This window comes from Platichthys flesus, chromosome 7, assembly GCF_949316205.1.
Source record: "Platichthys flesus chromosome 7, fPlaFle2.1, whole genome shotgun sequence".
NCBI classification, from domain to species: Eukaryota; Metazoa; Chordata; class Actinopteri; order Pleuronectiformes; family Pleuronectidae; genus Platichthys; species Platichthys flesus.
Genome location: NC_084951.1, coordinates 17808511 through 17833855, shown reverse-complemented (window position 1 = coordinate 17833855; position 25345 = coordinate 17808511). Strand labels below are relative to the sequence as shown.

The window sequence follows — 25345 nt, the reverse complement described above, 5'->3', positions numbered from 1 at the left end:
TCATAAGGGGTCAGTTGAGGTTGTTGGGATATCTCATCAGGACCTTCCATCTAAAGATTAACTGGGCATGTTCAACTGGGAGGGGACCCAGAGGTGGACCCATAACTCTCTGAAGACATATCCCATCTGGCGTGTGAACCCTCTGGAAAGCGTTGCAGGGTGAGAGGGATGGATGGATGGAACACCCTAGCATGCTGCCCCCATGACATGATCTGGATGGATGGACGGATGGATTTGGTCTTCGTAGTTATGACTCATTTCTATCAGTCACTATCTCACCATACTCACAAAAGTCATTTGGAGCAATAAACAAGAACACACACCCTGTCACACAATCAGACTGGTTTCAAACAAGGAGTTCATGGTACAAGTCATTGAAGCAGGTAGCAGACTTTGAAACTGGAATTTTCCACAGTTTGCCTAAAAATGTGTTAATATCAGATTTTTACGCAGATTTTAATGTGACCTTTACTTTCAGGGGATTTAGGTATTTTCTTTCATGGTGAAAATAATGATATCCTCCGAAAGTAAAGGTCACAATAAAATCAGCGTAAAAATCTGATTTAAACACATTTTGAGGCAAATTGTTGAAAATTCCAGTTATTTGACCCCACATCTTTCCTCGGATTCTTCCACATTTCAAAGTCATTGCAAACACTGCATATTTTTAAAATGGTGCAAATTGTCCATAAAAAAAACTAGTTTTGGGGTTGTAAAAAAGAAAGGGACTTGGGAGCCCAGACGGGACAGAAGTAATTGAGTCAAAGATCAGAAGCTAACAGGGAAAGCCTGGTTGGGTGGGACTAATCCTTTGTGTTTGCTGCTCTCTGGTTTTCGGGGTTAGAGAAGAGGGAAGCAAGAATTACTGGATTTTCCATCAGTAAATCCATGTCAGGTTTGCACAAGCAACAGAACCCAAATCCAACTAATGCACGTAACAGGACATCGCTGTTCCCTCCTGTGAGGATTAGAGAACCTCTGAGGGCAAAAGTAAGAGGTGTGTGACCCACATCACTGATACAGTGGAGAGGACACACATATACACACTCATGCAAGCGCAGATGTCCCAATAATGTGACGGAAACATAGCAAATGAGAATGTGTGTGTCCGTGTTGTGTGCACGGTTTATATTAGAGCCTCATTTCTGAAAATCAGGATCGATGTCAATGGCTGACACAGTCGGGGGGCTTCAGTATTATAACAGCTGTGTCACACTATACATCTCAATAAGCCCCAGAGACACTTACATACATCATATTCAGGGGAGATACAGATACACACACACACACACACACACACACACACACACACACACACACACACATTTCCTAGCCACTTACCCTAACCTTAACCATCACCACTAAACACCTTACCATAACCCTTACCCTAACCTAAGCCTAATTCTAAACCCTTAACCTAAAACCAAGACTTAAACCTCAAACAGTAAAATGTCCTCGCAGTGACTGTATTCACACAGAGGACGTGAGAGAGAGAGAGAGAGAGAGAGAGAGAGAGAGAGAGAGAGAGAGAGAGAGAGAGAGAGTCCCATTGTAACAGTCCGAAGGACACTGTCTCTTGTAGGATTCAATAGTGCTCTAAATTAGAAGGGAGGTTGTGGCGACGTGTGGGCAGACACTGGTGCACAGACGATCCTGCAGCCACACCATGGACATCTCTCTGATTATTTGTAACGGGGCTGCAGACATCATACTGAGATCAAAGTGTCATCTTAATGGCGCCGGGTGCTGTAAAGCTGTCATCCAAACTGCCGCTCGGAGACAAATGACCATGTGAGGGCTGAAATTAGAATAGATGGCATAACTGTTTTCTAACTGTTCTCCCGACTCCTCATTTAGTGCCTTTAAATGCAACTTCCCTTTTTTTTTTGAAGCAAAGTCAGTGTACTTTGCATGACAATGGAGTAACACGGGTAACATGTAGACAAGATTACAATGGATTGCATCAGTGAGCAATGCAGAACTGTATAGGGGAGATAAACAAGTAAATGCTGTATATGCTATTTGAAATAAAGGGTCGATTCTATATTACACAGAAATCCAGTAAAGTGAATAAAGTAACACATTCAACTGTGTGTGCGTCAGTGAGGGAGGGGGGCTGTGAGTTGATAGAGATGGTGCTTTTTTACATTTCAGTGTGGGAAAGTCCTGAATGTTGAGATGAATGCATGAACTAGTTTCTCTAAATCAGCTGTAAGATATAAATTCTCTAACTTTCCAATTCATCAAGTGAGAAAAGATGCCCTACATGTTTTTGCTGATGGGATTTTTAATATCATCAACAAATCCCTCAACAAATCAAATTATGAAATTGATGTATCCTTCTAAAAAGTATTGTCTGACTTATTGTCAATGTCATAAAATAGACATTGTGTCACATTTGGGTGATACATCCCTTAATTATGAAAGGCATCCAGCCAGTAATATCTTTAAGCCCTCCGAAAATGTAGCAATGTTGTCTGATTCCAGAACATTTCTCCTGCAAGGCCAAAATGCAGCCAAGTTGAATCCTGTAGAGGGCTAAAGATCAGTCGCCTTTATGGTCTAAGTTTACAGGGACAGAAAGGAGACCAGAGTTCAATAAAATTCATTGTGTGACACCTGTTTTTTAAAACCACTAATCACTAAGGACTTGAGTCATTTGAGGATAAAGAGTATGACGTTGGCCTAAGCATGTGATTATGAGGAAATGAGACAATGCTGATAGGGCTGGGAAAAGTGGATCGAAGGTGAAAGCCTGTTGATGTCAAGTCTCAGACAGACAGCAAACCTCAGCTGAACACAAAAGATGGAAGATTAATACAATAAAAAGCAAAAACAAGAGTAAAGTGAAGACAAAACTGTTATTGTGGATTACCAGCATTGAAGAGACTGTTTCAGTTTAGAAAGAAGAAATATGAAGAATTAAACTAATTGTGAAACTTAAATGTCACTCAGTAGAGCTCATATCTCCGCCAGGGCCCAACAGTTCCTTTAAATTAAATCAAGCTGCACCAGATTTCACACACGCATAGATATCACTTACCTCAATGTGCCTGATTGTTTTTCATCATGATTCATTAACTGTTCCCTGGGAAAACATTCTTCCACCAGGTTTTGTGAAAATCCATTCTGCAGTTTCTGTTTTATCTTTCTTATAATCAACCAAAACAAATGGAGATGAGTGAAAACATATTGTCATCGATGGATGTAATTAATCCTGTCCTGGCTTATATCGTCCTAATCATACGTTTTGCCACTACAGCCTTACCTGTATACCAGTGGGTTAATGCTGTGACGCATTAAACATCTTTGGAAACGAAGGCAAATTTATGGTGTCTATTTTGTAATTACCAAGTAAGATGGTGGAGGCTGCTGTTTTGGAAAAGTTAAATGCACATGTTTTGATTCCAGTGTCTGTCAGTCAGACCCTGGTCACACAAACTAAACCCGAACAAACCAGCAAAACTCCAAATCCTTCAAAAGCAACCCAACGACAGATTGACAGATTATGACCTCTCACTCTCAAGCAGCTTTCACACGTCCCGAAGTATATACTCTATAAGACAGCCATCTGAAAATATGACCCAAAAGAGCCCTGGGTGTTAACAGCTGCGACTGCAGCCAAAACACATGTGTTGTTTTCACTTGCCGGGGTCGAGAGCTGCATAAATGTGCTCTGAACAGACTCCACAAGCATATTGTGTGTGCAGTTCTAAACTGTGAAGGTACACCCTAAAAAATGTGACCAATGGTTACTCAAAAAAATTGTGGCAACAAAGTGACAAGTGATATAATTGAGTAGATTTTAATTACTACAACTTTGATTAAAAAGTATTGAATAATTTAACTACATTTAAACATAAAAAATGATTTATATTTACTGAATTTCCAGTGGAAATGTATTTATATTAACTGAAAATTTGCTGTAAATTGATTTATATTTACTGAAAATCTGCTGTAAAATGTTTTACATTTACTGAATATTCGGTGGAAATTGATACATTCTTACTGATAATCTGCTGTAAATTTATTTATATTTACTTAAAATCTTCTGTAAGTTGATTAATATTTACTGAAAATCTGTTGGAAATTGATCAACATTTACTGAATATTCGGTGGAAATTGATTCATTTTTACTGAAAATCTGGTGTAAATGTATTTATATTAACTTAAAATCTGGTGTAAATTGATTAATATTTACTGAAAATCTGGTGTAAATGTATTTATATTTACTGAATAAACTGTGAAAATTTATTAATTTTTACTGAAAATCTGGTGTAAATTTATTTATATTTACTGTATATTTCGTGAATTTTTATTTATATTTACTGAATAAAATTTGTATAACCTTACTAAATATCGGGATATAAATGATTTGGATTCACTTAATATAAACTCATCTCATCTCATTTTCATCCGCTTATCCGGGGTCGGGTCGCGGGGGGAGCAGCTCAAGCAGGGGGCCCCAGACTTCCCTTTCCCGGGCCACATTGACCAACTCTGACGGGGGGATCCCGAGGCGTTCCCAGGCCAGTGTTGAGATATAATCTCTCCACCTAGTCCTGGGTCTTCCCCGAGGTCTCCTCCCCACTGGACGTGCCTGAAACACCTCCCAAGGAAGGCGCCCAGTGGGCATCCTTACCAGATGCCCGAACCACCTCAGCTGACTCCTTTCTAAGTGAAGGAGCAGCGGCTCTAATCCGAGTTCCTCACGGATGGCTGAGCTTCTCACCCTATCCCTAAGGGAGACGCCAGCCACCCTTCTGAGAAAACTCATCTCGGCCGCTTGTACCCGTGATCTCGTCCTTTCGGTCATCACCCAGCCCTCATGACCATAGGTGAGGATAGGAACGAAGATCGACCGGTAGATCGAGAGCTTTGCCTTGCGGCTCAGCTCTCTTTTCGTTACAACGGTGCGGTAAAGCGAACGCAATACCGCCCCCGCTGCTCCGATTCTCCGGCCAATCTCACGCTCCATAGTACCCTCACTCGCGAACAAGACCCCAAGGTACTTGAACTCCTTCACTTGGGCTAAGGACTCATTTCCTACCCGGAGTAAGCAATCCATCGGTTTCCTGCTAAGAGTCATGGCCTCAGATTTAGAGGTGCTGATCCTCATCCCAGCCGCTTCACACTCGGCCACCAGCCGATCCAGTGAGTGCTGAAGGTCACAGGCCGATGATCCAATGAGGACCACGTCATCTGCAAAAAGCAGTGACGAGATCCTCAGACCACCGAACTGCAACCCCTCCCCACCCCGACTACGCCTCGATATCCTGTCCATGTATATCACAAACAGGATTGGTGACAAGGCGCAGCCCTGGCGGAGACCAGCATCCACTGAGAACGAAACTGACTGGCTGCCGAGGACGCGAACACAGCTCTCGCTTTGGGAGTACAGGGATTGGATGGCCCTGAGGATAGACCCCCTTACCCCATACTCCCGCAGCACCTCCCACAGTTTCTCCCGGGGGACCCGGTCATACGCCTTCTCCAGATCCACAAAACACATGTAGACCGGATGGGCATACTCCCAGGCCCCCTCCAGGATCCTTGCGAGAGTGAAGAGCTGGTCTGTAGTTCCACGTCCGGGGCGAAAACCGCATTGTTCCTCTTCAATCTGAGGTTCGACGATCGGCCGAACCCTCCTTTCCAGCACCTTGGAGTAGACCTTACCAGGGAGGCTGAGAAGTGTGATGCCCCGGTAATTGGCACACACTCTCTGGTCCCCCTTTGAACAGGGGAACCACCACCCCAGTTTGCCACTCCTTTGGCACTGTACCCGACTCCCACGCGATGTTGAATAGGCGTGTCAACCATGACAGCCCCTCAACACCCAGAGCCTTTAGCATTTCTGGCCGGATCTCATCAATCCCTGGGGCCTTGCCACTGCGGAGATGTTTGACCACCTCAGTGACCTCCACCAGGGAAATTGACGATGAAACACCATCAACCTCGAGCTCTGCCTCCAACATAGAGGGCGTGTTATTCGGATTCAGGAGTTCCTCAAAGTGTTCCTTCCAACGTCCGACAACCTCCTCAGTTGAGGTCAACAGAGTCCCATCCTTACTGTACACAGCTTGGATGGTTCCCCGTTTCCCCCTCCTGAGGTGCCGGATAGTCTTCCAGAAACACTTTGGTGCCGACCGAAAGTCCTTCTCCATGACCTCTCCGAACTTCTCCCACACCCGCTGCTTAGCCTCCGACACGGCAGCAGCTGCAGCCCTTCGGGCCTGTCGGTACCCTGCAACCGAGTCAGGAGTCCTCCAGGATATCATATCCCGGAAGGCCTCCTTCTTCAATCGGACGGCTTCCCTGACCACCGGTGTCCACCACGGTGTCCGAGGGTTACCGCCCCTTGAGGAGCCTAAGACCCTGAGGCCACAGCTAGCCGCCGCAGCTTCAGCAATGGAGGCTTTGAACACCGCCCACTCCGGCTCAATGCCCCCAACCTCCACAGGAATGCCAGAAAAACTCCGCCGGAGGTGTGAGTTGAAGATACCTAGGACGGGGGCCTCCTCCAGACGTTCCCAGTTCACCCGCACTACTCGTTTGGGCTTACCAGGTCTATCCGGAAATTTCCCCCACTCCCTGATCCAACTCACAACCAGATGGTGGTCGGTTGACAGTTCCGCCCCTCTCTTTACCCGAGTGTCCAAAACATGCGGCCTCAGATCAGATGACACGATCACAAAATCGATCATTGATCTTCGGCCTAGGGTACTCTGGTACCAGGTACACTTATGAGCACCCTTATGTTCGAACATGGTGTTTGTTATGGACAATCCATGGCTAGCACAGAAGTCCAATAACAAACGACCGCTCGGGTTCAGATCAGGGAGGCCGTTCCTATAAACTATATCAACTAATTTTAGCATATTGTTCAACACAATTACACTGGTATTCTTATTTATATCTACGTAAATTTAATTCAAGTATTAAATTGCTTCACAATACTTTAAATCAATATATTCAATAATATTGGATGTCACTTTGTTGCCATAATTTGTCTATGTCTAATCCATTCAATACCATTACTAATGATGGCACAATTTACTTCAGTAGGATCAACAGATCACCATGCATAACAAGAACAGCAGATAAAAAACATTTATTTGTGCAACTTTGCTTAAACATGTTCATTCAACATTTTTTAAGTGCAAATGCAAAAATACAATAAAATCTAGAGAAAAACATTATGCAAAACATGTATATGTACAATAGGGATACAATTTATACCGCTAATCTGGGATAAGGTCTTGGATACTTTTTCACTGCAAAAATTGGACTCACTTAAAATTTCTCAGTAAAAAAATTCTAATTTGTATCCCTAGTGTTCACAGTGGACAAAGTTTAAGAACAGTTGCATGGTAAAAAACATAATGCCCCTCCCCTCAAATGAGTATGGTTGGGTAAGGACAATCTCTCAACACAGAAACTGTGGGATTTAACAAAGCCTTGAAGCAAAACATAACAAGTAACGTTAAACTTGAATAGGGACCCATTCAAATGAAAGGAGATTTGTTTTGTCAATGTCTAAACTGTTGATGTTTTGCCATTGACCTAAAAAACTTCCCTCCATTTTGAAATGGTCCCTTTTCTTCAAGTTTCTCTAGGATAAGGTCTTGGATACTTTTTTCACTGCTGAAATTGGACTCACTTAAAATTTCTCAGTAAAAATTTAAAATTTGCATCCCTAGTGTGCACAGTGGACAAAGTTTAAGAACAGTTGCATGGTAAAAAAACATAATGCCCCTCCCCTCAAATGAATATGGTTGGGTAAGGACAATCCCTCAACACAGAAACTGTGGGATTTAACAAAGCCTTGAAGCAAAACATAACAAGTAACGTTAAACTTGAATAGGGACCCTTTCAAATGAAAGGAGATTTGTTTTGTCAATGTCAAAACTTTTGCTGTTTTGCCATTGACCTAACAAACTTCCCTTCATTTTGAAAGGGTCCCTCTTCTTCAAGTTTCTCTAGGATAAGGTCTTGGATACTTTTTCACTGGTAAAATTTCTCAGTAAAAAATTTCAAATTTGCATCCCTAGTGTGCACAGTGGACAAAGTTTAAGAACCGTTGCATCGTAAAAAACATAATGCCCCTCCCCTCAAATGAATATGGTTGAGTAAGGACAATCTCTCAACACAGAAACTGTAAGATTTAACAAAGCTTTGAAGCAAAACATAAAAAGAAGTTAAAAAACATTAAACTTGAAGAGGGACCCTTTCAAATGAAAGGAGAAACTGTTGATGTTTTGCCATTGACCTAACAAACTTCCCTTCATTTTTTATCTAGTAGCTTGTTCTTGAGGCTGTTCACTTTTGGGGACAGCTTTGAACAATCCAGTTCCAGGAAGAGTTTCTGGAAGGCTTCGAAACTGTACCTGAGCTCCTTAGGATAGGCAAGAATCACTGCATATGTCAGTCCAACGAGCATGGAGCAAGCCCTTGGAAAATTTGTCAGTCCAATCAGAACTGTTACGCTTTCCACCACAATTCCAACTTTTTCGACACCCTCTGACGTTTTAATCTTGAAGATCTTCATCTTTTGGTCAGCAAGATCCTGCGACACACTGTCTTCATCAGCATCCTGAAAGAGCAAAAATATTGTTTCTCAGACTATACAGCCAAATGTGAATGTCCTAATTGAACATCTCCCCAAGTGCATCAAACCCTTTGGACAATAAAATCTATTGAAATGGGCTGTCAAAGCCTATTTAACCATTTATAAAAAAAAAAATCTGAGATCATGTTATTGCAAAAGTATATTGCCATCCCAGATAACTTTAAAAGGATTAAACCAGCTGACCAACAAATTATACAAATTCAATGACACCAGAGATGATGATCTGAACTGTAGATATTTGTAAATTCAATTCTAAAATGAAATCAATGGATACGCATGTTTTGATATTTATCTTATTTTACATTGACTTACAAAGGTTGGTCACATGTCAACCAATCTTTATAAAGCACTGTTAGCTCATTATTGATTCTTGAAGTCGACCACAGCAACTGAATCAACCCTGCTCCTTCTGTATCTCTATAAAGGTCTCTCTCAACTGCTTTGTGAATAGTTCTTAGGAAGAAACTCCTAGCTAGGAACGTTTAGGGCTACATTATAAAGACAATAAGTTACTGATAACTTTTGAATTCTGCCAGCTGGTGAAACAGATGGATGGGGAGGATTAAGTACTTTAAAATTCCCTAATGGAAAACAAATGTACAATGCACAATGATTACCTGCATGACTTCACAAACCTTAGTAGCTTGCAAAGAATTACTGGGAGTTACTTGTGATTGTATTTTGACCTTCCCAAGACATACAAAGGGGGAGAGATGAAAGAAATAGTGATCACCATCTTTATATTTGATGTGTTCTTCAACTTACATCATACTCTTTTAAGATTTGATCTGTTGATTCCCCGAGGTAAACAATCAAACAACGAATGACAACATCTCTGGATACGTTGATGCTAGGATTGCTTGGAGCCTGAAATGACAAAAATAAACACTATTCAAGTTCATGGTTTAAGAATCATAGTCAACATTTTAGAGCTTGCTTTTTTTATGGATTAAACAAACATGACATAAAATGTTATTCAGTGAGCTTTAGATATGTTGGCAGGCAAATTGTGTCACCTTTGGACAGAGCCAGACTGTTTCCCCCCCTTTTCTGGTTTAAGCTGGTGTTGTGAACCAGATAAGACACAGGAGGGACATACAGTCTAGATGTAAACACACATATGTAGCACTTTATTTGTGAATGATCACAGCAGACCGTCTTTTCCTGACCCCCACATGAATCTAAATGGACTACAAAGAATTAGAAACAACTTTTAGATCAATGCAGCTCAATAGAGCACCACACACCTCTGACCTAATTAATCAACATATAATTGAATGTACATTTTTCCAACAATGTCAACAACAACTGATTATAAACTTGAAAAATTCAGTATCTAATAAAGTTGCCGTTGATTGTATACTTCAAAAGGTATGCAGTTATTTAATATTCTTATTGTAGAGAATCCCAGACAAACATTTCCTCCTGTAGATTTAAGTAATAAGCAAATGAAACCAGCAGTTTAATCTCAAAATGCCTAAAATAGAATATCAGCAAATATTATACTAATTGAAGGATACCTTGAGTAGAATAGCCTGCAACCTCAACCCCATGGTTCCTCCCTTGGACTGGAAGAGGTTCAGAAGCTTGGGAGTATATTCATCCAGCTTGGACATGAACTTTGATTCCAGGTGCACCCTTGTGATTCTTTGAAACTCGTCCTCAATCTAGAAGACAAATTATGAAACCAGCTTTAAAGCCTAAAATATTACAAGTGTACATATTATTCTTCAACATTTTTAAAAGCAAGAAGCCACCTAACACAAAACATACATTTTGTATGTAAGAGCTAAATATGCAAAACCAACAGACCTTGGGGCTAGCTTGCTTTCCTCAGCACGGCGCTGAAACTTGGCATGCATCTGGGGGAGTAACGTGTATTCAACGGGACAGGCTCCCTCTCTCTCGCACGCCCACTCACACAGCAGAAACCTCCGGTGAAGGGAGCTACGTGGCTAATGAAATGTGTGCGTTAGCTTAGCTTCCCGGCCAACTATTTCTCAAACTCCGCAGAAACTAAATAAAATTCACCAAGCCCGCCTGTACTGTTTCATTAACCACCCACACTGACGTCGGGTATTGTTGAACCCTTAGTTCGCCGACTTAGATGTGGTTTTTCCCACTGGCCTGCTCTACCGAGGCGAGCTAATGCTACTTAGCATCAGCTAGCTTCTCACTCATTCATTTAAATGCCAATATATAATGACAAGAATACCACTGGGATCAAATATAACTAGCAGAAAACACAAGTCAAGCCAGCAAGAGTATTTACACATTAAGCAGCAGCAGGTAACAGCAGCTAACTTATCATGTTACACTATTTTAATTTTAAACTTAAATTATGAGTCTGAAGTATATAAGTTAGCATGCTGGCTAAACCTCCATATAGAGTGATACATCACTTACCTCAGATGCAGATGAAAGAGGCTGAGCTGAGTTGAAGCCAAGTGGTCAAAATGCCAGCAGCCAATCAGAGTTCTCCTGTCGAAGGTGTCGAATCAGATCCATCAGACCAGGTGCTCCAACACACACTGAATCATGTGCTCACCTCTCTCTCTCTCTCTCTCTCTCTCTCTCTCATGCTCCTCTGATGTTTTTAATCACTCAAACTTAGAACTGATCTCAAACAAAGAAAGTAAACATCAGTCCTGTTCTTTTCCTAATAAATTGTGATAAGTGATGGTGTATATTGTACAAGTATGAAGTAAGCGCAGGTGAGAGGGGGAGTGAGGAGGGAACACACTCCGACAGAGACTCTGACGCAGACAGAAGTGGCATCGATGCAGAGTCGTCCACGAAATTCACACAATGACAAGTACGCCTGCATAGGTCACGTGTCCCCAGCCTCATGACTCTTGAAATTTGTACATAACTTTTCATAAGAAATCTTACGAACCGTTTCATTAGACCATGTTGCACCTCTACATGTTTGATAACTCAATACCGCAAAACAATTTTTAACTGCTGCAGCAACTTGGTTACACATCACAAATAATTGAAAAGAAAACGGCAGTCCCTGTAATATGCGGCAGATCACAACTGATGTGGCTCAAAATGCCTTTGGCGGAAGTGTAACATTATTAAAACCTAAGGCCTCACAATGAGTAAAATTGATCAAATATCTGGAACTTTTGACTTTCCTAAAAATTACAATTAAATTCTACTAAGCAATTCAGAGCTGATTTTACTCTGTCACAAATTAGTAAAATTCAATTAATAAAAAAATCTTATTTGTTGAATTCAGCTCACTTTGATTCAAAACTGCACAAAGTCATTTTTATTATATAAAGGTTACTATTATTTATTTATTAAATATTAATTAACCCCAGTCCCACTTTTTAGAGTGTAGGTTAAATCAAATGTTCACATTCACTGATTTAACTCATAGAAGGATTGGAGAGTATACAAATATTCCTGCTACACAAACTAATTCCTAATTTTCACAGAAGTTTATTGATGATAAATTAATTTGACCTGTTCAAGCCATTAAAAAAAAACATGGAATGATTAGGTTACTGGTCAAACAAATCACAACCAAATTCCCTTGTGATCGATAAAGTACCTTCAAACCTATCTACCAATCTACCAAAACCCTTAGACATACTACACACTGCTTCACGTGTAAAGTTGGGACCCATTGCTTTGGATTGCAGAAAATGTCAGATCATTTCCCAACACTATAAACAAGGTTAAGTTCGGCATTAGTGCAGTTCTAAAGGTCTTATTCATGAGCTATAATGATATAAAACATGGGTTTGTGATTTACTTTTGTGTCCATGATTCACTGTGAGTAGGGGATACAAATAATGGCTCTGTTAACTCTACAATTTGTAGACTGAATGGTAGTAGAGTGTTAAAATAGCAGTCAGATAAAGACTCATGCTCTGTCCGAAGCTTTCCACCCTCAGGCTGTTTCATACATCGGCTTGGCTGTACATGGAGCTGGGAGTTAAGAATCACAAGAAACTGGCTCGGTACCTCTCACAAATGGAAAGGCAGCCGATTGTGGAAGGAGTGGATTTAGTGGGATTCAGCGATTTGACGCACGCCACTGACGGCAGTGATGGAGTCTTTGGCTTCACTGTCCCCCCCCCACCCCCCCCCCCGATTTCACACTTCACACGAGAAACAATGTAATGGTCCCCTGAGGAACTCTATAGCCCAAACAACCACAAAACTGTGGGCCAGGTTTCTGCCAGTGTCTGAGTGGAGCCGGATTCTGCTTCATGTAGTGCACCAGTGTGTGTAATCAAGTGCTGCTGTGAGAGAGGGAATTCAGGAATGATTAAAAGGCACTAAATCACCCTGTCACTGCACTGTGTGTGTGTATGTGTGTGTGTATGTGCATGCAGTGCTCCCTTGTTTCTTATTGTACTTTTCTCAGCAACGTTGCCTTTCATCGCAACAACTTGCTCGGACAAGCAGCCATAAGTCATTGAAAGTGGCCGTCAGACAGAGGACATGATTTCCTGTCTAAATTGATGACTGGACACCGGACTTGGCACTGGACAAATAAACACCACACACACACACTCGCACATTGAGAAGCTTGCAGTGTCTCTTTCATTCTTGCATGCAGCTTTCTTTTCTTCCTCTAACCTTCTCCCTCCCTCTCTTCCTCCTGCTTTCCCTCCAACAGGGAACACACAAATATGTGAAATATAAGAGAAGGCAGGCCGAGGCCGCTGTGCAGGTGTGTGACTTTGCAGTGGCTCAGTCGGGACACAATGTTACTCAGCATCTCTCCAGGGTGGGGGGTTGGTGGGTCCCTGTACCTACTGCTGCACAGAGACACATTGCACCAGCCTGCCTTCCATTAACTGTCCCTGTCGGACACCTCCCGGTGACTCCACGCGGCCATGTGGCTCCTCCTGTGAGACGCCGTCAGGGGTTGTGCACTCAGACTGATGCTCAGAGGACTAAAAGTAATTGGTAAAAGGTGCAGCATCCTGCAGAGAGGAGGCAACAACGCCACAGAGAGATGAGCTGCTGAGAAGCTACAGAACACTGATTAGAGGGTGCGTGTCTCGCCATTTCATTTCATCAGCGGCAGTAGTGAAATTGATGGGGCCTCATATTATATGACCATTTAAAAAGCACGAAAACGTTATGTGTGGACGTGACCACTTACATCTTAACTTTCAGCAACCCTCTGCTGTCTGATGTGACCATCACACATGTTACCCTGCACTGCCCTCTGCTGGTAGGTGCACTGAAACTCAAGTCATAAGAAAAACTTTTTCAGGTTCACACCGCACGACTTCTGGCTGTGCCTCTGTATTGATGATTTCGATTTAAAAAGTGACTTTTCTTTCAGGTTTAAGAACTACACACCCTCTCCACGCTGCTATTTCAACATCTCTCACTCACCTCCAGCATGTGACCAGACCTCTCCCCAGCATGACTCACCGTGCACAGCTTACACACGCACGTCATTAACAGAGACTTACACAAACACAACCACACACATAAATGCACAGACCCACTGCTCTGGAAGGTGACTTTCACTCGGCCGTCTGCCAAATCACCAGGCGAGATAGGGTGGTCACAGCCAAATGTACAAAGGCACCGTTCGCTTTGAGAGCCTCCTGGCAGTGTGCTACGGCGACTATCTTATGTGTGTGTTTGTGAGCTTGATGAAAAGTGTAATTAAGGTGTAGAAACTTTATAAGTCACCTTCCTTCCCTCCACATGAATTGAAATGCAAAAGCCTGATAAGAATAGACTGATCGACAAGCACTTTAGATAAAGATGATGTGGCTGTTAAATGGGTTTAGCTTATTTCATTTCAGTGTGTGTGTGTGTGTGTGTGTGTCTGTTTGTGTGTGTGTGTATGTATATGTGTGTGTGTATGTGGAGTCCAAGTATTTTGTAGGGACCTAAATCTGTTAACACACTAACATTATGGAGACTAATGGGGACAAAAAGCAAGTCCTCATAACTTAAATGTTTAGAGTTTAAGGTGAAGACATAAGCTTAGTGTTAGGTAATCTTGGGGTTAGGTCAGGGTTCGGGTAAGAGTCAGGGTTAGGCATGCAGGAACCTTGGTTAGGGTTAGAGTAAGTCTTGATAAAATCAGTGTTAGTCAATGTAATGAATTCCGACCTCATCGAGCAGGCTGTTGCAGCGAGACATGGCCGAGGGGTTAGGTAAAGGAAAGGGTAAGCATGTTTGTGTGTGTGTGTGTGTGTGTGTGTGTGTGTGTGTCTGTGTGTGTGTGTGTGTGTGTCTGTGTGTGTGTGAGAGAGAGAGAGAGATAGAGAGGGGTCGACACAGTCGGTTTACTGTGGGTCTCAGGTTTGCTGTCAGATAGGCAGGTGTCTCTAATAAGGCCGAAAACCCTATGAGGCTTGGAGCTTACGCGAGGAGCCCAGACTCAATTAGCAGGTCAATTACCATTTCCCAGACAACATCTGGACAACACATTGGCCACCCAGCTGCTATTTCACACCTCTTAATTTCCCCTCTGCTCAGAATAGCCACAAAAACTATGTTATCGCTGCCTAATGAATAGTTTTTACCCTTGTACCGAATGTTGAAGTGCATAAAGCCGTTGATGAATCCTGTGCGTAGGGAGGGACATAAAACCGTCAATCTATATCTATATAAATCAGTAATATGTTTAATCCAGTCCCACATTATATTCAGTCTTTCCACTGATTTGCGTTCAGACCTCATCATGGAGTTTTTTGCCCTTGACCTCTCTCACCACACTGCTGCTGCAATGAGACATGCAACCTTTACAACAATTATTATTTATCCTAAGCCGAGGAAAACTTCTCAAGGCACAGTGGAATATCTAACTCTTATTTTTTTTTATCTATAGAGTAGGGTAAAGAGTGAGTGTCGGCACAAACTGACTGATCCGAAAGCTGATAGCAGCAATCACCGTATCCTGTAGAGGGCTAAAGATCAGTCGCTTTTATGGTTTAAGTATACAGGGACAGAAAGGAGACCAAAGTAAAAAACATGACACATGATTTCTGAAACCACTAATCACTAAGGACTTGAGTCATTTGAGGAATAATGAGTATGACGTTGGCCTAAGCATGTGATTATGAGGAAATGAGACAACGCTGATAAGGCTGGGAAAAGTGGATGAAAGGGGAAATCCTGTTGAAGTCAGGTCTCAGACAGACAGCAAACCTCAGCAGAAACACAAAATATGGAAGATTAATAATAAAAAAAAAATTGAGCAAAAAATGTAAACGCACGGTGCAGGGTCTTAATGAATTACAATCTCAATAAATGATTTAAAGTCTAACGGCAGCTGCATGAGGAATTAACTCCTGTGTGTCTTTGTCCTACATGTGAGCCAACTGTATGGAAACACACTTAGACATAAAGAACAAGGGATGGCCAGGGTCTGCCAGGATTTCACAGAAATGTTCTGAGAGTCCTGTCCATTAAAGCTCATCAAGGGTCGTGCCTGTAACTTTTACTGTACACTTTGACCATGTTTGCCTTGTAACTTACTGATTGAGGTTATGTGACACAACAATAGGAAAAAGTTCCTATGCTGGGGAATCTTACTCCAATCAGCTCCCAACTTTTATTCTTACATAATGTTTGGGTCAAATTTGTACTGGTTTGACATTTGACAGCAGAAACAACTTAAATGTAAATTTTAGATTTTTAAACATTGAACCAGTGGGTGTCAAATCAAGGGAAATGATACTTTGGGGAAATCTAGAAACTGTGGAAACTGTAGATTCCATGCCCTTTAATATGTGTTATTGGACTGCAGAGATAGTGGTGAAGAAATAGAACACAAGGAATAGAGGACATGAGGTCATAGGCCTCCACACTGTCTTACTGTCTAGCTGCAAGCACAAAAGCTTGCAACTGTTACAATATACCTAAAAATGGATAAATGAAACCCAGCTAACCAGAAAGGATAAAAATGGGGCCAGGGGGGTTTGAGAGGGTGGATAGGACTATAAAGTCCCAGAGTTTCCAGGTCAGCCTGGGTTTATAGTAGCAAAAATTGATTTGTTAATATAATAAACTTTCCCAAAACTTTTTTCCTAATTTCAGTTTAAATCAAATATATTTAAATCATGGTTTTTGTTAGGTAGGATATGATATTATTGATGGCAGATGTTTTTTCTCCATGAAAACATGTGGAGTAAACCTATAAAATAGACTCCTCCTGCCCTTTGAAACGTGAATTCAGGATCAAGCACGCAACTGTTAATGTCTGACAGGCTCTTTGTACATTCTTAACCAGATGAATTCCCCAACCGCTCAACGCAGGCAGCTGCCCACATTGTACCTGGTTCTGCCAGACGATCTCCAGTAAAGAGGGAGTTAATTGTCTCTGCACATTCGCCAAAGTGCCTGCTTTTTGTAGGAACTGTTGTGTTCCTCTATAACTTTTAAGGTCCAGAGAGATAATACAAATAAAATTGAATTGAATTCGATTGGATTAAATAGATCAGTGGTTCGAAATTTGGTATAGATACTTGCTATGTTAAGATTCCTGGGCACGGTCAAAAAAGCAGTATGTTATGCAACCAGTGGAGTCTAGCGATGTCTGCTTTGTGACTTATTTAATGTTTGGACATCATGTGACTTCAAGTGATGTCACAGAGGGTTCGGTGCAAGTGTCAATCAGCAGCTCCTCCTTGAAATTGCATGCCAAGGTCGGTGACGTAAGATTCTGATAAGATTAATGTTAAGGGTATAAATATGTCATAAATTAGACAATGTTCTTTGTCATATCAAATAAGGTTTGTTTATGCATTGAGTTGTTTAAATGGGTTTTGTAAAATACAGTGTGCACAGAAACGTGTCTGTCCTATGGTCTACAGCCATTGGTTTCATAGGAACATGCGGAGAAGACAATGGGGTGATCAGTGTTTATCTGACTCTCACCTGCAAGGAAAGCTCCCTGAGTCGCACCAATAGAATAGTGATTTAATGAATTAATAAATAGGCTAGTTCCTTTTATTACTGTTGAATTTTAATTGATATTATAATTTTTTTAATGAATATTATAGTTTCTTGATTTAAGATTAGGGGTTCTCTATGAAAGAAATATGACTTTTACATGTTCATGTGAATTAAAGAATTTTTTATGAATAATACACATTTTCTTATTCAGCTTTCAAAAAAAAAAAAATGTCCCAGGTTACATAGTGACCTGTCCCAGATTATCAAACTCAGGTAGATTTTATTTTGTGGCACAAAGATCACTTATAGGTTTGTCATGCTCCTCTGGGATAATTCGCCCAAAAATGAAAATGCAGTATTAGTCCACTCATTGCTATGCCGATTGAGGGGTGGGTGAAGTGTCCACAAAACACTTCAAGAGTTCCAGGGTTAAACTACTGTGGCCCTGAGAGCTCAACGAACAGCAATTTAAGAAAACACATGCAAGTTAAGAAAACACATGCAAGTTGACAAAACACAAGCAAAGTAAGAAAACATCTTCATCAAGTTCACAACACAACACAACACATGACAGAAACGCGCAGCAAATAGAGCTCTCAGGGCCACCGTATTAAACAGCGTTACAGCCAAATCCAATCCAATTGAAGTAAATGGCGATGGCCATGTTGTTGGCCTAAATGTCCTCTGCTTACTGCTGCATATATATATACTATAATATATATAGTGAAGAGTAGATAATGTATGAATGTTTTTTGGGTGAATTATCTCTTTAAGTGGGAGAAAGTTGCAGTCAGTGATCAGTTGACCTGGACTGGGCCAGGACGCACGGATGGTGACGATAAGAAGTTACGCAACATGTTTTTAACCGTGGCACCGCCTCTGTGCAGCTCTCACACCTCAACCGAGAGAAGCAGTGACAGAGCGCAGAGCTCAGGGCGCACAGCAGGACGAACCATGGGCTACTTTCCGGACTTTTCCATCGAAACCTGGACGTTAATAGTGTTTGTCATCACTCTCATCGCAGTGTGAGTACGATTATGTTGGTGTGTGTCTCCTCCAGATCTGAACAGTTTCCCAAACAAAAGTGAACAATTCTGCACAAATGCGGAAACACTCAATCTGGCTGTTTCCTTTCCTCACAGCTTTTTGTAGGAGGCTGTGTGGCAGATTCTAGTTTCCTGTTTCGGCGCACTATTTATCTGACGTTTAATTCGAGGATGTGAGTCCACGTGTGAAAATTGTAACGTTTGAGTCCGCAACATTTAAAGCGGAAAACGGGGTAACACTGCGGAAGACACTGATTCAAGGCTGCTTATTATCAGAAAAACTAAATAAAACTGATTTAATTTTAGGCTTGATATTCTCATGTCCTTATTGCCACATAATAATAATAATCCATATCCACAAATCACACTTTGCCTCAAAGGGCTTAACAAGGTGCAACATCATCAACAAGAGTGAGGAAACACGACACGAAGGACGGATCCCTCTCCCATGGAAGGACAGAAGTTCAGATCTCAACAAAAGGAACCTTTAAATATTTTATTAGAAAAGACAGAATCTAGACTTAATAGAGAGGTTTATATTGGTTGTATATGTGAGTAGGTATATTTTAATTGTAAGCAATCTAGCTGTAATCATAATCCACAATCAACTGCCACCATGATCCAGGATCCACCATCCTGGTCATGATCCAGGATCGCAATAATGATTCATTCAGAAAGCATCTTTCAAAACACAAGGCACACAAAAAGAAACAATTCAAACAATACATTTAATTTTATTGGTCTCCCCCATATTCACCAATCACAATTTGCACATTTGGGCTGAACAAGCTGGACACACCCCCTGTCCTTACCTCTCAGCAAGAGTGAGGAAACACTACCCTAAAATGCCTTTAACAGGGAAATAAAATGTGATAAAATGAATAATCAATAAATAAGAAACGATTAAAAACAATTTGAAGATCATACAGCACTAGAGCAAAGAGTTGAGTTAAGTTTCTTATTGCACCTTATTCTACTAACAGTCTTGGGTCCTGCTCAACCATGCAGTCTTTTCTTTATTATAACTTTATTTATATTGTACATTTCATACATGAACTGCAGCTGAAAGTACTTTACAACAGTGAATATACATGAAAGACATTCAACACAACGACAACAACAGCAATTGTTTGCTTTAAAAAAATGTAAACATAAATAATTGCATCAATGTAAAGATGCCTTCACATTAATGGATTCTGTCCAGAGGAAGATATGTTAATGGTCACATACAGACATAGCTGAACGATAATAAAGACTTTATTCAATTTCGATGGGCTCCTTCGACAGCAGAATAATTTTTACAGGACAAACAAACGTATAATTATCAACATAAACAATGGCTTGTTTGGGATCAATTGCATATGCTGACTCACTGAACTGAGTCATGGGGCACTTAAATGGAACTTAAAGCACTGGCTTTATTACCAGTACTTTATCAAGTAAAGATATCCTGATTTTACTCCATGAAAATGTCCAAAGATCACAAGGTTTGCTTTTGGTTGGATGTAATATCAAGCAAGCCTCCACAGAAACCATTCAGACCACTTCTTCTGCTCTACAACCTGTGGTCCTTACCCTCCAACAGACACGGGGAACCAGCATATACCGAACTGAAAGAAAGGGTTTGATGGTTTTAAACATTTTGCAGATAGAGAAATTCAGCTGATGACAGAAAAAGGTTGAAACTGTAAACTTATTTGAAGCTTCGCAGTATCAAGTACTGGGTTTTGACTGATAAACAGAGAACACTAGGGCATCTTACAAATACTATTAAGTTATCAAATAAACATGACAGTTACATGAGGACAGGATTCATGTTGTTTGATAGTAAGGTGCAAGAAGTAAGTAAACAGACAACCTTTTTTTCTCACATTTTTCATTTAAAAATAGAATAAGAGAAAAAACTTGATGCAGGAAAAACTTGATTTGAATTGTTTATATTGAAAACCTTATTACATTTTTTTATTACCTTCCATATATAAAATGCAGCTGAAAGAGCTTTACAACAGTGAATTCACATAAAAGACCAAGACATTCAATGAAAACATAAAAACAATTGTACATTTTTTAACCTTTTTTTTAATCCCCAGGTATGGATATGCTCCATATGGCGTTTTTAAGAAGTTAGGCATCCATGGACCCAAACCTTTGCCCTTTATTGGGACATTTTTAGAGTACAGGAAGGTGAGACACGTTTTCCAGTGATCTAAGCTGACACTCTGCTGATGATGGTTTTGACTCTTTTTATTCCTCTGTCACTCGTCTCCACAGGGCGTCCACAATTTTGACACGGACTGCTTTAAGAAATATGGCAGGATTTGGGGGTAAGTGTTTGATTTGAATTAAGGATACATCCTACATGTCTCATGCGATTTCCCACGTTGTACTCGACTTACTTCAATATCTGCTGTTGGATTTCAAGGCTTTACGATGGCAGACAGCCTATCTTGGCTATAATGAACACAGACATGATCAAATCAGTCTTGGTTAAGGAATGTTATTCTGTCTTCACCAACAGACGGGTAAGGAAAAGCAGCATGGGGGAGGGGGTGAACATTGGCTTAATGTCATTTGAACTAAATGTAATGACGGTGTCCTCTGTGGGTGTGTGATTCAGGATATTGGCTTGAACGGACCCTTAAGTGATGCTGTTTCAATAGTAGAAGATGAGCAATGGAAGAGGATCCGCGGTGTGCTCTCTCCATCATTCACCAGTGGTCGGCTGAAAGAGGTTAAAAATATCGTCCTATTCGCATATTTACACTAAAATTGGTTGATGTCTATTTGCAAATACTTGACAATTTATTGTTTTCTTTTGAGCAGATGTACACAATAATGTTTAAACACTCGACTAACCTGATCAAGAGTCTTCACAAGAAAGTCGGTGCTGATGAAGTCATTGAAGTTAAAGAGTGAGTAATGTTAAGCTGCTTTCAGACATGCACTGACTCCCCTGCATTCTCCAGAGGGAATGTATGTGTGAACACAAATGTCCAACCTCCAGACTTTATGGACTTTTTTTTGACAGAGAAATAATAAAATCTTATGATAAAAGAACGTAGAAGACACTGGTGAATAGGTCAAGAGAGTTTTTGGTGATCAGGGCCAATGCTGGTGTCAGTGTGCTGTAAACAGGAACACGTGATCTCCACAGCAGAATTAAAACATGGTATGTCCTGCCTCTGCCTGCATCTGCGTCACAGACCCAACTCTCAGGACATCCTCCAAACGTTGTGTCTGAAAACTGCTTTAGTCTTTGTGATTTCCCATTTGTTAACTTTTTCTTACTCAAGGATTATAAGTATTACAGTATTCAATTGGAATTACGTGCCTTTTTTTACAGAGTATTTGGACCGTACAGTATGGATGTTGTGACCAGCACTGCTTTCAGCGTGGACATTGATTCCATCAATCATCCCTCTGATCCGTTTGTAACAAACATCAAGAAAATGGTCAAGTTCAACTTCCTGAATCCCTTACTTGTACTTATCAGTATGTTGAACATTATTCCGTCACCAGAATATCTATTTTTTCGTCTTTCTTTGACATTCAAATTAACTGTATCTCTTCTTATTCCTTTCAGTTCTGTTTCCATTCTTGGGACCAGTCTTTGATAAGATGGATGTAGCATTCTTTCCAACTGAAGTGACCAAGTTCTTCTACAGCTTCCTGCAGATGATAAAATCTGATCGGAAAAAGGCTGACCACAAAGTAATTAAGCGCAACTACAGTGGATTGAATTTTGAACTTTAGTTTTTTTTTTTTGTTTGTTTTGTGTAAGATTCCCCTTGAACAACAATTGTGTGTTTTTTGTCTTGCAGAACCGAGTGGACTTCATGCAACTGATGGTGGACTCTCAGGTTTCAGAGAACAATAAAAACGACAGCAGTTTGAAAAAAGGTAGAAAAAGGAACTGGATTGACACATTTAAGTTCATAGTTTTCTCTTTAGTCATACCTTGGGCTTATTTTAGTATATTTTATATGTAAACAAAGAGTGTAGTCAACGATATCAATGTTCACACTGTGTTTCATTGTGCATAGATGTTGAACTGTATGCTGTCGACTACTGAAAAGTAAAACTAGAAGTTCGGAGGCAACTAGAGATGAAAGCTTCTTAATCAGACAATATTGAAAAGCATAGGACGGGTGCTGCAATGTTCTCGACAGGTAGTCAGAATTCAGTAAGAACTTGGTAGATACCGCTTTCACTGTGTGTGTTCGAACATACAATTCTCAGCAGGTAGGTAGGTCCCAGCTGAACGACTCTTTTCTAATGAAGCACCGTTTGCATGTGTCATCCCCCTGTTCCCTCACAGCCCATCAGCTCCATGCGTCAATCATCTGGAGATACACTATTAAGTAACTTTTCCTCCAAGTTTGGCCAAAGTACTTCCTTGTGTTTCTAATTTTGTTTGCACCATCTATCTCTGTGGTGACATCAATACCCAACTCCCTGCTATTATTTCAAAAGCAAATATTTTCAGATTCTTTAGAGCCGACACTGTTGCCCAAATGTCCATAAGTACACTCATTATAGTAACATTACAATAGTGGAATTAAGTGTGTGTGTGTTGCAGGGCTGACTGATCATGAAATCCTATCTCAGGCCATGATATTCATCTTTGCTGGCTATGAAACCACCAGCAGCACACTTGGCTTTATATCCTACGACCTGGCAACCAACCCTCACATCCAAAAGATCTTGCAAAAAGAGATTGATGAAACCTTCCCAGAAAAGGTATCTATAATCTGTGATGAATTATCAATCAATCAAATTGTATTTGTATAGCCCATTTTCACAAATAGCAATTTGTCTCATAGGGCTTTATCAATGAATTAGCAACTGGTTCTGTGCTACTAACTTATTACAACTTGAATATTCACATTGTGTAGTGTGAGCCCACCTATGAAGCTGTGATGCAGATGGAGTACCTGGACATGGTGGTGAATGAGTCAATGAGGCTGTATCCTATTGCCAATCGATTGGAGAGAATGACGAAGGCCTCAGTTGAAGTGAACGGTGTGACCGTTCCTAAGGGAGTTGTCGTCATGGTACCAATTTACGCTCTGCACCGGGACCCTGCATTGTGGCCTGAGCCTGATGCCTTCAAACCTGAAAGGTACTGTGCTGAATTAACTGCTGGTTAAATTTAGATTTAATCCAAAATTAGTCGCGTGACTAAACCTCCCGATATTTGTATAGTTGCTTGTCTGTATATCTGTGATACACTTGAGTCGTCCAGGGTGTACCCTGTGTCTCCCGTCATGTCCAGACCCCCTCCTTCAAAGGATGGAAGGATAGATTTGATTAGACAGTTTAATTAAAACAGACAACAAACAATGTGCTTTATATTTAGAGTACATTTCACAACAATGAAAACAACTTAAGAGCCATTTGAGATCAACTTACAAGATCCAGCACAAAACTGAAAAGTGCTTAGAAAATCTGACTGTTGCTGGAATAAAAAACCTTGGTAGTCGTTCAGTAGAAACACTGAAGCATCACTAGTCGATCACTGAATGAGTCTGTTAAGAACACTGTGTCAGGTCCTTCAAAGTACAGGACTGTTTGAGGCTTGGTCCTTGTTCTCTTTTCTAAGGGGACCTCAAGTGAGAGTGGAGTAAGGCCAATCACTGAACCGTTCTTTTTAATCATCTCATTGATCTGCTATAAATGAGAAAAGTGGTATAGATGATGCAACTTACTGATATTTGATCATGTTTTTTTTTTCAGGTTCAGCAAAGAGAACAAAGGCAACATCGACCCTTATGCCTTCCTGCCCTTTGGAGCAGGACCAAGGAACTGTATTGGAATGCGATTTGCTCTCTTGGCGATGAAGCTGTCCTTAGTCATGATCCTTCAGAACTTTAGCTTTGTCACCTGCAAGGAGACACAGGTGAGAACACTGGTTTTTTTAAGTGTGGTCATTAGAAATAGGATGTGAGCTTCGGTAGAGCCTCATTTCTGATACATATTGTTTTCCTAGATTCCGATGGAGCTGGGAGTGGATGGTTTTACCACACCTGCGGTGCCCATCAAACTGAAACTCGAGCCCAGAGCCACTGATTCTTCTTCAATCTAACTCTGATTATGTGACAGTAACCTGTCAGCTCTCACTCTAACCTGCTTTACCATCAAGTCAACAGTTTATGTTCCGCTTTCAGAAAAATACATGACATGAACAGTATATTCTTCACAAATCACTCATCTAAAGACATTTTGGAGTACCATACAAAATAAAGCACCATATAAATTGGAGCATATAGTATGGGTATTTTTTTACGATTCATAAAAATGTATAGAAAACGTATATAGATGTATAGAATGTATATCAATGAGATCTTACAGATCATTTAAATACATACATTTGGTTCTAGGAAACAAACCCCTGCTGATATTGTTGTCGTCCCTGATTGACTGACCAGCTTTATTTTTCTCTCATTGTATTTTAGAAGACCAGGTGTTTTGATATTTTTTAAATCCTCAATATTAACACCACTACTCTTTTTGTTACTTTTTTTGACAGAATTAAATTGCAACATATCATCACGGTTTCCATTTTCTGTTATTGTTTCAGGGGTGAATGTTGTGTGCAGTCTAGAGTGCAGAATTAATTTAGAAAACCTACCTGGCTTAGCTGCAATTAAAATGTTACTGTCAATATATTTTGTTCAATATTTAACTTATATTGTCAGAATCGCACACTAATCGGCACTGCCCTTACTTGAGAAATGTACAATACGCATGTAAAGTGTGACTGTCACAGTCTGCT

General features: G+C 40.7%; 1 protein-coding gene across 1 annotated transcript; it reads left to right on the top strand.

The window, feature by feature from the left end:
- Positions 1 to 18412: 18412 nt before the first annotated feature.
- Positions 18413 to 25119, top strand: LOC133956539 (cytochrome P450 3A30-like). Its single transcript, XM_062391665.1, has 13 exons — positions 18413 to 18549; positions 20661 to 20754; positions 20842 to 20894; positions 20993 to 21092; positions 21188 to 21301; positions 21394 to 21482; positions 21914 to 22062; positions 22154 to 22281; positions 22392 to 22470; positions 23150 to 23310; positions 23466 to 23692; positions 24307 to 24469; positions 24560 to 25119. The coding sequence occupies exons 1-13, from the start codon at positions 18479 to 18481 to the stop codon at positions 24653 to 24655; spliced, it is 1524 nt and encodes a 507-aa protein (XP_062247649.1). The 5' UTR covers positions 18413 to 18478; the 3' UTR covers positions 24656 to 25119.
- Positions 25120 to 25345: the final 226 nt, after the last annotated feature.

What these genes read in the sequence shown, in the direction of transcription:
- LOC133956539 (XM_062391665.1), top strand. Translation starts at nt 18,479, where the DNA reads ATGGGCTACTTTCCGGACTTTTCCATCGAAACCTGGACGTTAATAGTG. An exon ending in GGAAAAAGGCTGACCACAAA is followed by an intron (nt 22,282 to 22,391) that starts GTAATTAAGCGC and finishes TTTGTCTTGCAG; the next exon opens with AACCGAGTGGACTTCATGCA. An exon ending in GATGCCTTCAAACCTGAAAG is followed by an intron (nt 23,693 to 24,306) that starts GTACTGTGCTGA and finishes TTTTTTTTTCAG; the next exon opens with GTTCAGCAAAGAGAACAAAG.